Source organism: Suillus discolor, assembly GCF_016758755.1.
Source record: "Suillus discolor strain FC423 chromosome Unknown F5147scaffold_18, whole genome shotgun sequence".
Classification (NCBI taxonomy): domain Eukaryota; kingdom Fungi; phylum Basidiomycota; class Agaricomycetes; order Boletales; family Suillaceae; genus Suillus; species Suillus discolor.
In genome coordinates this window covers 42823-55098 of record NW_024541265.1, presented here as the reverse complement: position 1 = coordinate 55098, position 12276 = coordinate 42823, and the positions used below count along the sequence as shown (strand labels likewise).

The 12276-nt window shown below is 47.2% G+C and overlaps 6 protein-coding genes across 6 annotated transcripts; 2 read left to right on the top strand and 4 right to left on the bottom strand.

Moving 5' to 3' along the window:
* Nucleotides 1–626: 626 nt before the first annotated feature.
* Nucleotides 627–2053, bottom strand: F5147DRAFT_686517 (uncharacterized protein). The gene is made up of 5 exons (XM_041436762.1): nucleotides 1834–2053; nucleotides 1724–1782; nucleotides 1602–1673; nucleotides 1055–1541; nucleotides 627–998 (listed from the first exon to the last, which is right to left on the bottom strand). Exons 1-5 carry the CDS (start codon nucleotides 1882–1884, stop codon nucleotides 903–905), a joined length of 765 nt encoding a protein of 254 aa, XP_041294508.1. The 5' UTR covers nucleotides 1885–2053; the 3' UTR covers nucleotides 627–902.
* Nucleotides 2054–3630: 1577 nt separating this feature from the next.
* Nucleotides 3631–6887, top strand: F5147DRAFT_651366 (uncharacterized protein; the record flags this gene model as incomplete). Its single annotated transcript, XM_041433536.1, has 14 exons — nucleotides 3631–3772; nucleotides 3885–4344; nucleotides 4397–4766; nucleotides 4830–4936; nucleotides 4998–5030; nucleotides 5081–5220; nucleotides 5245–5345; nucleotides 5395–5786; nucleotides 5884–6177; nucleotides 6233–6265; nucleotides 6319–6377; nucleotides 6433–6556; nucleotides 6607–6713; nucleotides 6766–6887. 14 exons carry the CDS (start codon nucleotides 3631–3633, stop codon nucleotides 6885–6887), a joined length of 2484 nt encoding a protein of 827 aa, XP_041294507.1.
* Nucleotides 6888–7370: 483 nt separating this feature from the next.
* On the bottom strand, nucleotides 7371–8527 carry F5147DRAFT_97931 (uncharacterized protein). The gene has a single exon (XM_041444507.1). It carries the CDS (start codon nucleotides 8194–8196, stop codon nucleotides 7531–7533), a length of 666 nt encoding a protein of 221 aa, XP_041294506.1. The 5' UTR covers nucleotides 8197–8527; the 3' UTR covers nucleotides 7371–7530.
* Nucleotide 8528: 1 nt separating this feature from the next.
* F5147DRAFT_97924 (cytochrome b5) lies at nucleotides 8529–9425 on the top strand. The gene is made up of 3 exons (XM_041444505.1): nucleotides 8529–8815; nucleotides 8867–9056; nucleotides 9117–9425. Exons 1-3 carry the CDS (start codon nucleotides 8563–8565, stop codon nucleotides 9184–9186), a joined length of 513 nt encoding a protein of 170 aa, XP_041294505.1. The 5' UTR covers nucleotides 8529–8562; the 3' UTR covers nucleotides 9187–9425.
* A 560-nt stretch (nucleotides 9426–9985) lies between these two features.
* F5147DRAFT_97926 (uncharacterized protein) lies at nucleotides 9986–10416 on the bottom strand. Its single transcript, XM_041444506.1, has one exon. The coding sequence runs from the start codon at nucleotides 10292–10294 to the stop codon at nucleotides 10049–10051; it is 246 nt and encodes an 81-aa protein (XP_041294504.1). The 5' UTR covers nucleotides 10295–10416; the 3' UTR covers nucleotides 9986–10048.
* On the bottom strand, nucleotides 10342–11733 carry F5147DRAFT_573735 (G protein alpha-subunit; the record flags this gene model as incomplete). The annotated part of the gene is made up of 7 exons (XM_041431176.1): nucleotides 10342–10406; nucleotides 10464–10671; nucleotides 10720–10791; nucleotides 10847–11318; nucleotides 11371–11477; nucleotides 11533–11627; nucleotides 11688–11733. The coding sequence occupies 7 exons, from the start codon at nucleotides 11731–11733 to the stop codon at nucleotides 10342–10344; spliced, it is 1065 nt and encodes a 354-aa protein (XP_041294503.1).
* Between the last annotated feature and the right edge of the window lie 543 nt (nucleotides 11734–12276).

Genomic DNA, 12276 nt, shown 5'->3' with positions numbered 1-12276 from the left:
CGCGGAATCCTGTATCTCCATACACAAACTCAAAAGTACTCACGTGTTATGGTTCAGTGTTTACGCGTTCACGTTCAGGAATGAACTTAAGTTAGAGCGAGTGATCTTCGATGTCGCAATGATCCGCGAAGTCTGGGCCTGCGAGATTTTTCCTGTGAAGCTACAGGCCTTCAGGGCTGGCTGCCGTTCCCTTAACAGCCTGTAACACCTGTGGATCGCGTCATTTTAAAGTTCATCGTCGGCGCACCTAGCAAATAACGCACCTGAGTTGGCTCTTAATCTCATACATATGGGCGCCGATGAGAATGAAAACCCGTCCACCGCCCTGCCGTCTTGTGGATGAACCCTTTTACAATAAAACCTCAAATTGCAACAAATGGATGTCTAAAAACTTATCTTTTCTGAAGGGATGTCGTCTACTTGAGCCACCTGCCCTGATTTTCTTGTGGATCACCTGCCCATGGCTGGTCAGCACCGTGCCCACCGTCAACCACGATTTACTGCCTAAGTAATGTCGAGGGTTTAGAGCGCAGTGCGGGGGACACATGAATTCCAAGATTAAGACGCTCATACCAAGGCATTGCGCAGCCAAAGATAATATAGGGAACTCATGGTCTCATCTGTGCGGTTATTTTAGTGTTGTTCAATTATTCAGACAAAGATAGCTGTGTGGCTCTCATCCTAGGCTCCGACGAAAACATTGACTAATGAATCGGCCCGTAACTTTTATATGGGCAAATACCAACCAGATGTAGCATGAAATTAGATCCGGGAGAGATCGACTATGCGGAACAATCCTTGCAGTACCCCGCGGAAATACATGCAAGGGTTATGTACTACCTTACATGGACGACCAAGTTCCGGCACGAACACGCAGATTTTGGAAAAAAGAATGGGAGCATTCAGTCACCCCAGGAACGCGATATAGCACCAGCGTCACGAATTGTGAAATCTTCGGTATGTATGACATTGGCATCACAAGACAACTCGGAGGGATTCTTATAGACAGAACGAGTTAGGGTCACAGGATGTAAACTATAGATTAAGAACTCACACTATCAGACGAATCATTTGCATCCCCATCAGACGTGTGCGTCTGTCGACGAGGTGTGAGTGCATCATTGTCTTCAGCCACATTTTCATGTTCATCGTCATCGTCATCAGGATGAGAAATGTGGTCAGCACTGACAACCATCACCCGTCCATGTTCGATCCCACGTCCTGGTCGCCCCCGAGAGATGCCATTAATTGGCCTGTTTGCAACATTGCTCACAGCAGTCGATACAAGCCTAACATTTAATATCGGCTTGTGCGTATCACCTCTTCCTTCCACTGCGTCATTGCTCTGAGACGCGGAGGCTTCCGCATCCCGGTGTAGTGAAGTGCTCGAATACCTCGTGTGTAGCGAATCACGTGCAGGAGATCGCGAGGCCCGCCGACTGCTATCCAAGGTTCCGCCTGAGACGCTACGAGACGGAGGGTCGCCAAGCGACTGGTTGTGAAGGTTAAATGGGAAGGCGGCATTCACATTCACCATTTTTCTGTGTGACATCGTCAGAAAGCAGGCTGGAAATAACATTGTGGAAACAAAGGAAACGCACCCTTCTTTTGATCGCACAACGGTACCCAACCGCTCTTTTAGCTTCTGATGGTCGACCACCCGCGGCTGAGGCCTGTTCCGACTGTGAGAAATAGACAGTGAAGAGTAAAGTGCGGAACTTGCGTAGGAGTCTCACTTGCGGTTGTGGCGGGGATTAAGAAGGTGCGTTCATCGGGAACTGTCTACTAAATTGTTAGGTATATTGATTCCATAAGATGTTTCATTATACACACTAGGTTGCGCCGACGCTGACGAACGCAGCACGAGAACAAGAAATTGAACATGGATGAGGCAAGACACGAGGACAGTTGTATCCCCGAATACAGAGGATACCATATACAGCAATTTCGGTGCCAATAGTGATGATTTAGAATTTGTACGATTAGACAATCAAACAAACTGTTTGCAGGCAAGGCTGTATAGCTGTAATAACAGTCCGACTGACTGTTAGGTCAACTTATTCTACGGAGGAGAAGGATGTCCATACAATTGTCCTGCACGGTAGGTCAACGCCAAGTTTCGTCACGCGTCACAGCCACCCTTCAATTTAACCTACGTTTTGCATTAAAGAGCATAAGTATTCTAATTTGGCTTATCGTCATGCGCCTGGCCGGCGTCTGTGAAACCAAAGGTGACTGCCCTGAGGGCTCGCGATGGTAGCTCTAAAGAAAAGCCTTGCACGGCCGCGGGACCTGCTTGCACTCCGTGCCCTGAGGCTGTACCCCGTTACCCTCTGACAGGCACCCGAGGGGTAAATAGTACGGGTACTAATCTCATTTGTAACGATGGCAGTACTAGTATGTTTTGGTGAAGTGGCATTGAAAATTACGGTGAACTTATGCCGTCCTCCAGTTGGAGTACTAGTAGGATGTTCAAGTCACCACACTAGCATGGACCTGCACGAGGTTAACGAGACGGTGATCGCACCTATATGACCAGGATAGGATTTGACGTAAGTAACAACATTTGGAATCACATCGATTGTAAGGGACTCCACACACCAAGATCCCAGAGAATCCCCCGCGCTGACGTGTCTAGCCGCGATCAAAATCAGCCTAAATGAGCAGTTTGGTGCGATGTGACCGCAGTTCTCTGCCATCTGTGTGGGGTATCCAACCGTAGGGTATCTAATCCCCTCAATCGCAGATTTACGACGAGGAACTTAACAGCGCTTAAGTGACTTTTGTGCCGTGTACGATACCTTCCAAATTTAGCACGGCTATCCGGCTAATTTTAAAGTTTTCAGACGTGGCGCAATCAGGCTGAGGATATCCGACGGTCGTTAATCGTCGCGGGAAGGTGCGGTCGGAAGTCCGATTGACAAGCAGAATGAAGGGAGTCAACTGACCCTGAAGAGTTTGAGTCAGTGGGGGGGGGGATGAGTCTAGAGAGAGGGTCGGGAGCCGTAAGATATATAAATGATGAATTTAAAAAAAAATCAAATGCGCAGGACTGTGAATATAATATTGAAGGAGATAACCCGGATTGAGGCTACGCGGCATGTAATGGATGTTGATATTGAAAATTGAGCAAGATTGAGCAAGATAGTCGATTCTGATGTGAGAAGGGGTGTTCAAATTTAGTAATTTGTGCAATGAGCCAGGTTGAGAACAAAAGTAGAGGAAAAAAATTAGAGTTTTGTTCGGAACACCTGACAACCAGGCACGCGTACACGGTGCTCAAGAAATCATGCGGCCCCGAAGTTGTGTCGTGGGTATGAATATGATGGAAAAAAGCAAGTTGCACCCCACGGAAAGAATTCCAGGAGGTGGAAGATTTTCCCCCTTTTCATAAAGATATTCAACATAAAATATAAAATATAAATGTATCATAATATCTCTTGTTTGATTTTATGATTGTATCAAGATTTGATAATCATTGAGCTTGCCGTGGGCATGTGTTCCCCTTAGCAAGCACTTTCTCCTTCAAGTTTTACAACTAAGTCTCGCGTGGCAAAGCATCGAAAACCAGTGCCGTATTACCACTTTCCATTTTCCTTCTAAACTCTCATCCCCCTTCTTTCAGTACTTATGGTCATCAGCACAGACAGTGATATCTACACTCCATTTCCGCAAAGCGTAATGATGGAGGACGGTCCTCAGTCCAGTGAGGATGGCTCCGGCCTACACTCACCCATCTTCGGGGCTCAATTTCCTCAGCCGCACGGAGACAGTAAGTCCTATCAGAACTCGTAGTCTTTTCAAAACAACGTTAATCGTCATTTCACATGTCGTCCACAATAAAGTCCGCTATCATCAAGATCAACTAGATATACAACATGCAGCGGGTATCCTAGCCTCTCAGTTCGATTACACCAATATCAGCATCCACTCGCACCCTCACCTCATCGAAACCCCTTTGAATATTCATTCAAATCAGAATCCTCACCACCACAATACATATCAGTCCGAGTTTCCTCTCTCACAAAGAAATCACCTTGGCCTTGACCTACCCCCCCATGCCTATCCCAACACCCGCCTTCCGCCCCCTCCAGCTCATGGTGGCGCCGTCAATTTGTCCTACCAAGGCCCCCCAAATCGAAGATATTCTGCCGAGGACTTGCGTCCCCAATCTTACCCTTCAGGTGGTGGCTCAGCACAACCCCCTGTAATACAAACTCCAGAGAGCACTCGATCCTCTGTCCCAATCTCAGAGTCAACCCCTCAACCACAGCCAGCAGCATCTACATCCCAGGATCCGCCCCGCAGAGAAATTTCCAATCAAGTGATAGCTTGTCGGCAATGGTGTGTTCATTCTTATCCTTCTTTCAGGCTGCTCATTCACGTGGTTCCTAAGTCGTGCGAGGAAAATTCGATGCGACTCCACGAGACCAATTTGTCATAACTGTGTGCGCCGCTCGAATGAGTGCCAATACGATGCAGCACCTAAACGGCGAGGGCCTGATAAAAGGCCAGGCACTCGCCAGCGCTCATGTAAGAAACGTCCGACCGATGGCTCATCCCCTCCTTCCCTTCCGTCCAAGCGCAAACGCTCTTCTGTCAGGAATGACGACTTCGAGCTTCCGCGGGAGTCTCGTGGACTTGCCAATGTTCCCGCTTTGCGGCCTGATGGGGATAGAATTCGACTCCAGCCCTCACTTTCACCTGCTGGCCCTGATTTTTCTTCGTCTATGCAAACGCGTGCAGCCTCAGACGACAGTTATCCAGTACGTTTAGCTCGCCATGTTTTTTTCATCTGCTGAATATTTTTTTGCTCACTATTTGTCCAGCATCAAGTGGAGAAGTACCGCATCACATCAACGCCCTCCGTACAATATAGTCGCAAGGAGTGGTGGGATAATTTGGTTATGAGCTACTCCACTACTCGGGATCAGTCGTACGTCATTTGCATTATCGATTACATGAATAGACTAATTAAATTATACTTTATTTATCAGTTTAAAGGACATAACATCAGATCTCTCAACATTGTAGGTCATCGACTGATGCACTCCATTAGTTTGATTTAATCTTTGTCAAGGTTCACCGCTAGCGGATACTGGTTATCATTCGTGAATGTTCCGGACTTCGTTCACAGCCTATACAACCCTGAAGAACGTTCGCTTATGCAACCTTCACTTGTTTTTGCGGGGTTAGCTTTAGCAACCCTAATGAAATCAAGTGAGATGGAATTGGGGTCTGCAGGTCGGGAGCGTGCCGTCTGGCTTCGCGATAAGGCGCAGGCTTGGCTGGAAGCGTCACTGAATTCTCAATGGATAGACATAACCCTTGCGAAGGCTGCTCTTGTAAGTGCTTCTAGTTTCTTCTCTCAACTGTTGCTTACGTTCGATCCAGATTATCGCTGTGTATGAGTCCTCGGCTCACCCACTCTATACACCCGAACGCGCGAGACGTTCTCTAGCCTATCTCGATGGAATTGTCCGCCAATTAGGCTTGACGTTCTTGGACAGTAATGAACCAGACGTGTCGACATTCACCCCTAACGCTGTACCCATCACTCACAGACGCCGCCCCTTTGATCAAATGTCTAAGGACGGGGTCCGTACCCCTCATGCAATTTCTCGCAAGTGTGACTGTATCCCCCTTCCAAATTCATCCATCGCTACGGAGCAGTTTTCGTCCTCATGGTCTTTCACGCCACCTTGGGATCCCTCATGGACCCCTGAGGAGATGCACAAGGAATCTTGCAGGAGGCTGTGTTGGAGCGCCCTTAACCTCGTGGCTAGGTACACGTCACATTGCATCGCATTCCAGAAAGAGCCGAGCGATCTTTTCCTAACCGATCCTTCTAATGTTTGTTCCTTATCCATGCATTTAGCTTAGGCTGACAGTTGTACAGTTCCGGTTACTGTTCCCTGGTGAGATATCACAACGAGGGTCCAACGAGCACAAGGCGCAGTCTTCGAAAGAATCAATATGGGCACTCTATTGCCGCAGCATGCTCCTTTGGATTTTCTGTACCACTCGTCTCCGGAAAAATGCTTTTAGCAACACAGAGACAACCGACCTTGCGGTTGAAGCTTGGTCAGAAACCCTTGAAATCCAGGATGCCTTGGATTCCCACACTTGCAACCTCGATATGGCATTGTTGTACATGTGTCGGGAGTACGTCTACAAGTACGTTTATCTCGTCCCCTTAGTATTTTCCATTGATGATAATAACATGCTGCAGCACGCAGATCATAATTACCCAGATTTTACGAGCGTAAGTATCTGTTTTTGGTATGACGTCAGACGTGCTGATGGTGGCGTATCTAGTGGCCATGCAGAGGCTGGAAATTCCCCTCAGTTCAATCGTAAGCAGGCTGAGCAGTGGCGTAAGTGGCTCTATTTTCGGGATGTGTTGATTGATCGTGACGTTGGCAATAACAGTGTACTACCAGAGCCTTTTCATCCGCAGAGTTAAAATGTCAATTCACCATCTCGGGGATCAAGATGGCCATCTTTTCACCAGGCAGCCGTTCCAGGTTACTTGGTTTGCAAGCCAAGTAGCAATGTAAGTCCAGCATGCATTTAGAGACTTCGCCTGCTCAATACGGAAACCAGATGTCTTGCTTTGTGGGAGGAGGACAAGTCACTTCTTGATGCTTTGGAAGTTGCTAAGGACGTCATAGTACCAATCGACGTGCTGAATACGTTATGGCCTTGCCCAAGTCAGTGATATAAGTTTCTTATCATCATCACTGATCTGATCGGGATTCTTAGTGTTATTGAGCAAATGCGACGACTTGCGTAAGCGGGTGACGGAGGCTTGCCACTCCGTCAACATTGCTGCGCCACTGCCACCCAACTGTTCGCTCCCTCCACTTCTCCGGGGTGGCCCATGAACAATCTCGGATTCAACAACTCATACCCAAAGCCTCTTCGCCTACGATCCATTGCAAATATTGTCCCCCTGTTAGTTTACGCCAGATGCTATGTCAATATTGTTTCGCTTTCTGCAGCGTTGGTTATTACTGTATTCGATCTCCCTTACTCTTTCTTCCTTCATAATTTTGTCAAGCTTCGCAATAATTTACATCACCTGATGGTTTCGAAACCTGTTTGTATTGTACCATTTCTGATACCCCATCGATTGTCGATTTAGCCTGCTGCCTGTTCTTCAATAACATTATTGACGACTTCTCATCCCCGCACAGAGGATAACCTTGACGATGAAGCAAACTTTTTACCTTTTGTGAGTTGAATGGTGCCGAAATGTTTTTGATTCCGACGATTTACCACTACGAGGTCGATCAGGGGATTAAGAAGGAGTTGGATTTTCTTTCCACTTGAGGCATACGGACACGGCATAATACTCCACATCACTGGAGAGATAACGATTACAATGCTGTACAGGCATCCTAGTGTAACCAACTACATAGGAGTATGTATGTAACAGCGTTAATGAGTGCGCTTCGTTGCATAATGAAATGTTCAATTGTTCAATTTGTGGAAAGTATAATACCTAAGTCCTTTATGAATGCCGGCTTAACATCCCCTGTGCCGATCCTCTCTGGATTCAGGTCCACGGGCTGCAGATCTCCTGGATCGTGCGCGGCTTGCACGGGATGAACCCAATGGCGAGTATGGTAAGGAAGGCGCCCGGTAGGTATATCCATTGATCACGTGCATATTCATGCCCTGCGCGATCCAGGTAAGCTGTGTGCTTGTACGGTCAAGAATGGGTTCCAGCAGTGCGTCCCTGTACCTCTGCCAACACTCAGAGGTACGATTCTCCCATCTTCTTTGATCTAGCCAGACAAGCGCGTCGAACTTGATCATGAATTCGTTGAAGATGAGCTCTCGCTCTGGCAGCAATGTATGAACGACAAATTGGATGCGCATGGCCTCCTGTTCCCAGTGCCATTGTGTAGTTTCCTGAGACGGGATGTCTCTTCGAAGTTTGCGGGCCATGGCGATGGCATTATCCCGCTGACGAACGAGGGCCATGTCATTCCCTATGAGACTCCTGAAGAGAGCCATTGATATGATTGAGCGTTCGTCCGAAATAGAGTCCGCTCCAGGGACATCAGGAGGTACCAATTTTGCAATGAATTGCAGGTAACGTTGTGTGTGCATCGGCAGCTGCGAAAAGCTGAGACCTGAAAGGGCGTAGGGAGGTGGATCATAGACTGGGACGGAAAACGGAGGCATTATGGTGGTTAGGGACCGGAGAGTGATGATTGATGATGATGGATACAAGAAAATACAGTAGACACACTGATTGCAAGACGATGGTTTGTGCCACCATGATGCGACCTAGCTTTATAGTCGAAAAGTGTGGCTACTATGACTGCCATGGTCATAGCACTTTGACAGGCACTATCCAAGCTGAAGGGAAAAGATAAATAAAGGGATCCTAGTGGATTCCAGCGATGTGTGGTGCTTGGGCTGACAACAAGCTTTGAGGAAACCAAGCAGACAGCAATGCAACAGCAATGACCGTTAGATTTGAAGCTCCGCAAATCCACCAGGAAAGAGTGTTATGGCGGCAGATGCCGAATGAGTGGTTAGCTGGTCATGTTTTTGGTGGTGATCTATGGACTCGTGCTGGCCTTGCCCCTTCTATTTTTTGTACAACGACGCACCTTATCGCCATCGCACCAGTCTCCGCCAGTAGACCCACAACCAGAAGAGAAGAAGTCTCTTAAGACGATCATGCAACCACCCAGAGATGACCTCGACCCCCCGAAGGATGACCCCTTCACCCTTGATCAACTCAAGCAGTTCGACGGCTCCGACGATTCGAAGCCGATCTATGTATCCATTAGGGGTTTGTCCTCGCGTTGTATGAGGTGATGATTCTCCTGCTTACTTCTGGTAGGCACTGTCTTTGACGTCACACGTAAAAGCGACGTGTACGGTCCCGGAAAATCATACAACGTCTTTGCCGGGAAGGACGGCTCAAAGGGACTTGGAATGTCCAGTTTGAAACCAGAGGACGCTGTACCAGACTACAGCGACCTACCAGAGAACGAGAAGAACGTTCTCAACGATTGGTTCTTATTTTTCCAGTACGTCCCGAACAGGTTCGCTTAGACAAACGTGCCATGGCGCTTATCTTGGTTTAACAGGAAACGCTACAACATTGTCGGACGCGTCACCGATATGCCTACTTCAGTTTCTAATCTCGCTAATCTATAGCTATCATCCAAATCGATAAATCCCTGAGCTCTATCGCCGACCATCATTTTGCTTTAATCGTCGTTCAAACTTTGAACTTGTACTATTGCATCACAACTTTATCTTGCATTTGCACGAATACCTTTTGACAGAAATTTGATCTAGTCGTTGCGCCAGCAAGTTGTTGCATCGCTATCCTAGTTATAGTATCATCACCTGCCACGTGTAGGTACGCCAGCGGTTGTGTGGCGTTCTATACCCCCTATATAGTGCCATCGAACTATCAGCAGACCCATGACGCATGGTCTGGAACAAAAATGGATGTTCGACTATGCTTGAAAGGTGAATAAGCTTCTGCCATACCTGTGCAATGCGCTGAACCTGCCCGTTGGTGACATGGGCGCCTAACTAAATCCTATACCTCCTCGGGAATGGTGCTTACGGCGTCCGCAGGCGCCACCAGTCGCCAGCTTCCACTCCAAGAGCATTGCGCCATTAATGTTGAGAACATCAAGGTCTCATGACAGTTACTTATCAAATTTGAGCTATACTTGGATCCGGTGGTGTAAACCTGCTAGTGGCATAGCAGGGCACCGCTCTTGTGATAACCCAATCATCTCACAGAGCCCAACGATCCAGTCCCGCCGCCGACTCCCGAGCGTATGGCGTGCAGATGGATCCCTAATGGGGTTCTCTATGTGAGTTATTATCTTGTCTTACAATAATATCATCCTTAGCTTCGCATCATTTAGGTAAAAATAAACCACCCATGGCCGGAACATCTGATGCACTGCCTGAAATTCTGATAAATTCAATCCCAAACAATTAACGAGCGGTCAAGATAAGGTCTCCAATTACATAGGAATCGTATAAGAAGGGTATACTAGGTTTTGGTCAATCCACGTTTTGGTAGAAAGAAATGAGAGAGGAAGAGGGAGATGACACAACGATATAAAACACTCCTACGAACCATCATGATACGTGTATGTTCAAAAGAGCGCACAGAAACGATGATAGACGTGGGGATCTCAAAATAAGAGAACTGGATAGCCAAGATGTAGAGGTGTGAATGTCTGATGCGATGAAAGCTGGTAGAGCGAACTGCATGCGCGAGAGGCAGATGATGCATGGAATAAAAACAAATACCAAAGGGAGAACAGTGGTGCTATGATATCATCACAGCAAACCACACTCACGAAGATGAATCTGTAGCAGGATATCTTGAATAGCACTCAACACGACTAAAGGGTGGCAGAGTCAGTCTGTGTAGAACACGTGCGTAAGGAGAGGATTCTTACATCTAATTTGTTGAGTATCCGTTGCGCAAGTATAATGAGCGTATATTTGCTTGGTTGCCGCATTCTGATTGAGCGCAACGAAGCGGTGAAGCAAATAATCGCAAGCGGCATCATAGTTGTCGCCGCCGGTGTAGTCTGGGAAGTAGTCACCAAGCGGTGAATGTGGGAGTTTCTCAGCGAACAGATCGATCTTGTTCAAGAACAAAATCTGTGTAGGGTATAAGTATGTAATACGCCACGAGGTAGACGTGCGTACAATTGATGTCTTGACAAACCACCGTGAATTGCATATCGAATCGAAGAGAGTCAGGGCCTCTTGCATGCGATTCTGTGGACGTAATCAATTTGAAAGGAGATACACTAATAAGGAGCTTTGTACTCACAACGCTCTCATCTTCATATAACATCTGATCGTACTCGCTCAAGGATACCAGAAATACCAACGCTGTGACGTTCTCGAAGCAGTGAATCCACTTCTTACGTTCACTCCGCTGACCTCCGACATCAAAGAGTTTGTACGTAAGTTCGCCGACCTTGAATGTGGTTTCAGTGATACCGGTTGTCTTCACTCTACTCCGCAAGATATCTTGATCCGTCGGCAGGTACCCTGGTCCGCACATGCGATCAATTGCGTTGAAGTAGTAGACAGCAGAATCGTTCAACTGGAACTCTCGTGACCGACGAACGGCTTCCTTGACACCTGAGTCTCGCCAAAGTCCTCGAATGGCATCGGCGACATCCCTTGGAAGCACGTCACCCTCAATTTGGCCGGGAAGAGCGAGGATTACGGCACGACGAGCATCATTCTGTGGTGATAAAGATATATCAAGCTGAGGCATAGCCTCCAGAATGGCGCTAGAAGGCCCATCAGGGTTACAATGGAGTTTTAACCGGTTATAATACGCACCGCATGGACTGAATGGTGTTCGAGTAAATGATTTCTTTGTAGGAATCTCGTTCAGAGTCGTTATAGCCGCCATGATGGATGAGTTTCATCTGCTTGAGGACGGTAGACTACGAAAACACGGTTCGTCAGCGATGTGTTCGGAATGGTCAGTGCGTAACTGACCTTTCCTGACTCTCCTGCTCCTAAAAGCAACATTTTAATCTCGTTCTTGGCCATCATTCGATCTCGTCTGAGTTGGTTTTCAATCTCATCGTTGCCTAGAAAAGAGGAATTGAAGTCAGGTCTCGTTCGGATGAGTGTGGTGTTGAAACACGCACGAGCCTTGGCCTCGCTGTCGACGGCAGTAGATTGAACACAGCCCATGTTTTGGGAAGGATGTCGTGCGTGAATAGAAAGAAAGGAACAATGCGAACAAGAAGACGAATGGTAGAAATCAAAAGTTTCGAAAGAGCGGGGTGATCCAACAATAATTAGTGGGAAGTTAGCAAGCAAAAAGAAGAAACCAATAACATGGTCACCGTCCCCGAATTTATTATATTTGCTTAATTATTTTTCACGGCATTGTACTTCGGCATCCAGAACTCTGACAGCATATCCCATAATTAACGTTGATCTACAAGCTACTGAGTACATAGTGAGAGTATGTAAGATTCGCTTAGTCTAGAACTCTTGTCACTCAGAGGGACAGAGCCGAATGTTCGAGAGCTTACACAGCTGCAGTTCTCAACGTGTACATGCAAATAGAAATGGCATTGACAAGCTACAGCCATCGCCTGGGCCACTACAAGTAGTGGGAATATGTACCTGGCAGCTCGGTGGTTGTAGATGTAGTTTTAGTTTTACACATTCTCAGTCAAGAGCACTGGTCCAATAGCATTAATATTATTCTGCTTGATCAAATTGCAA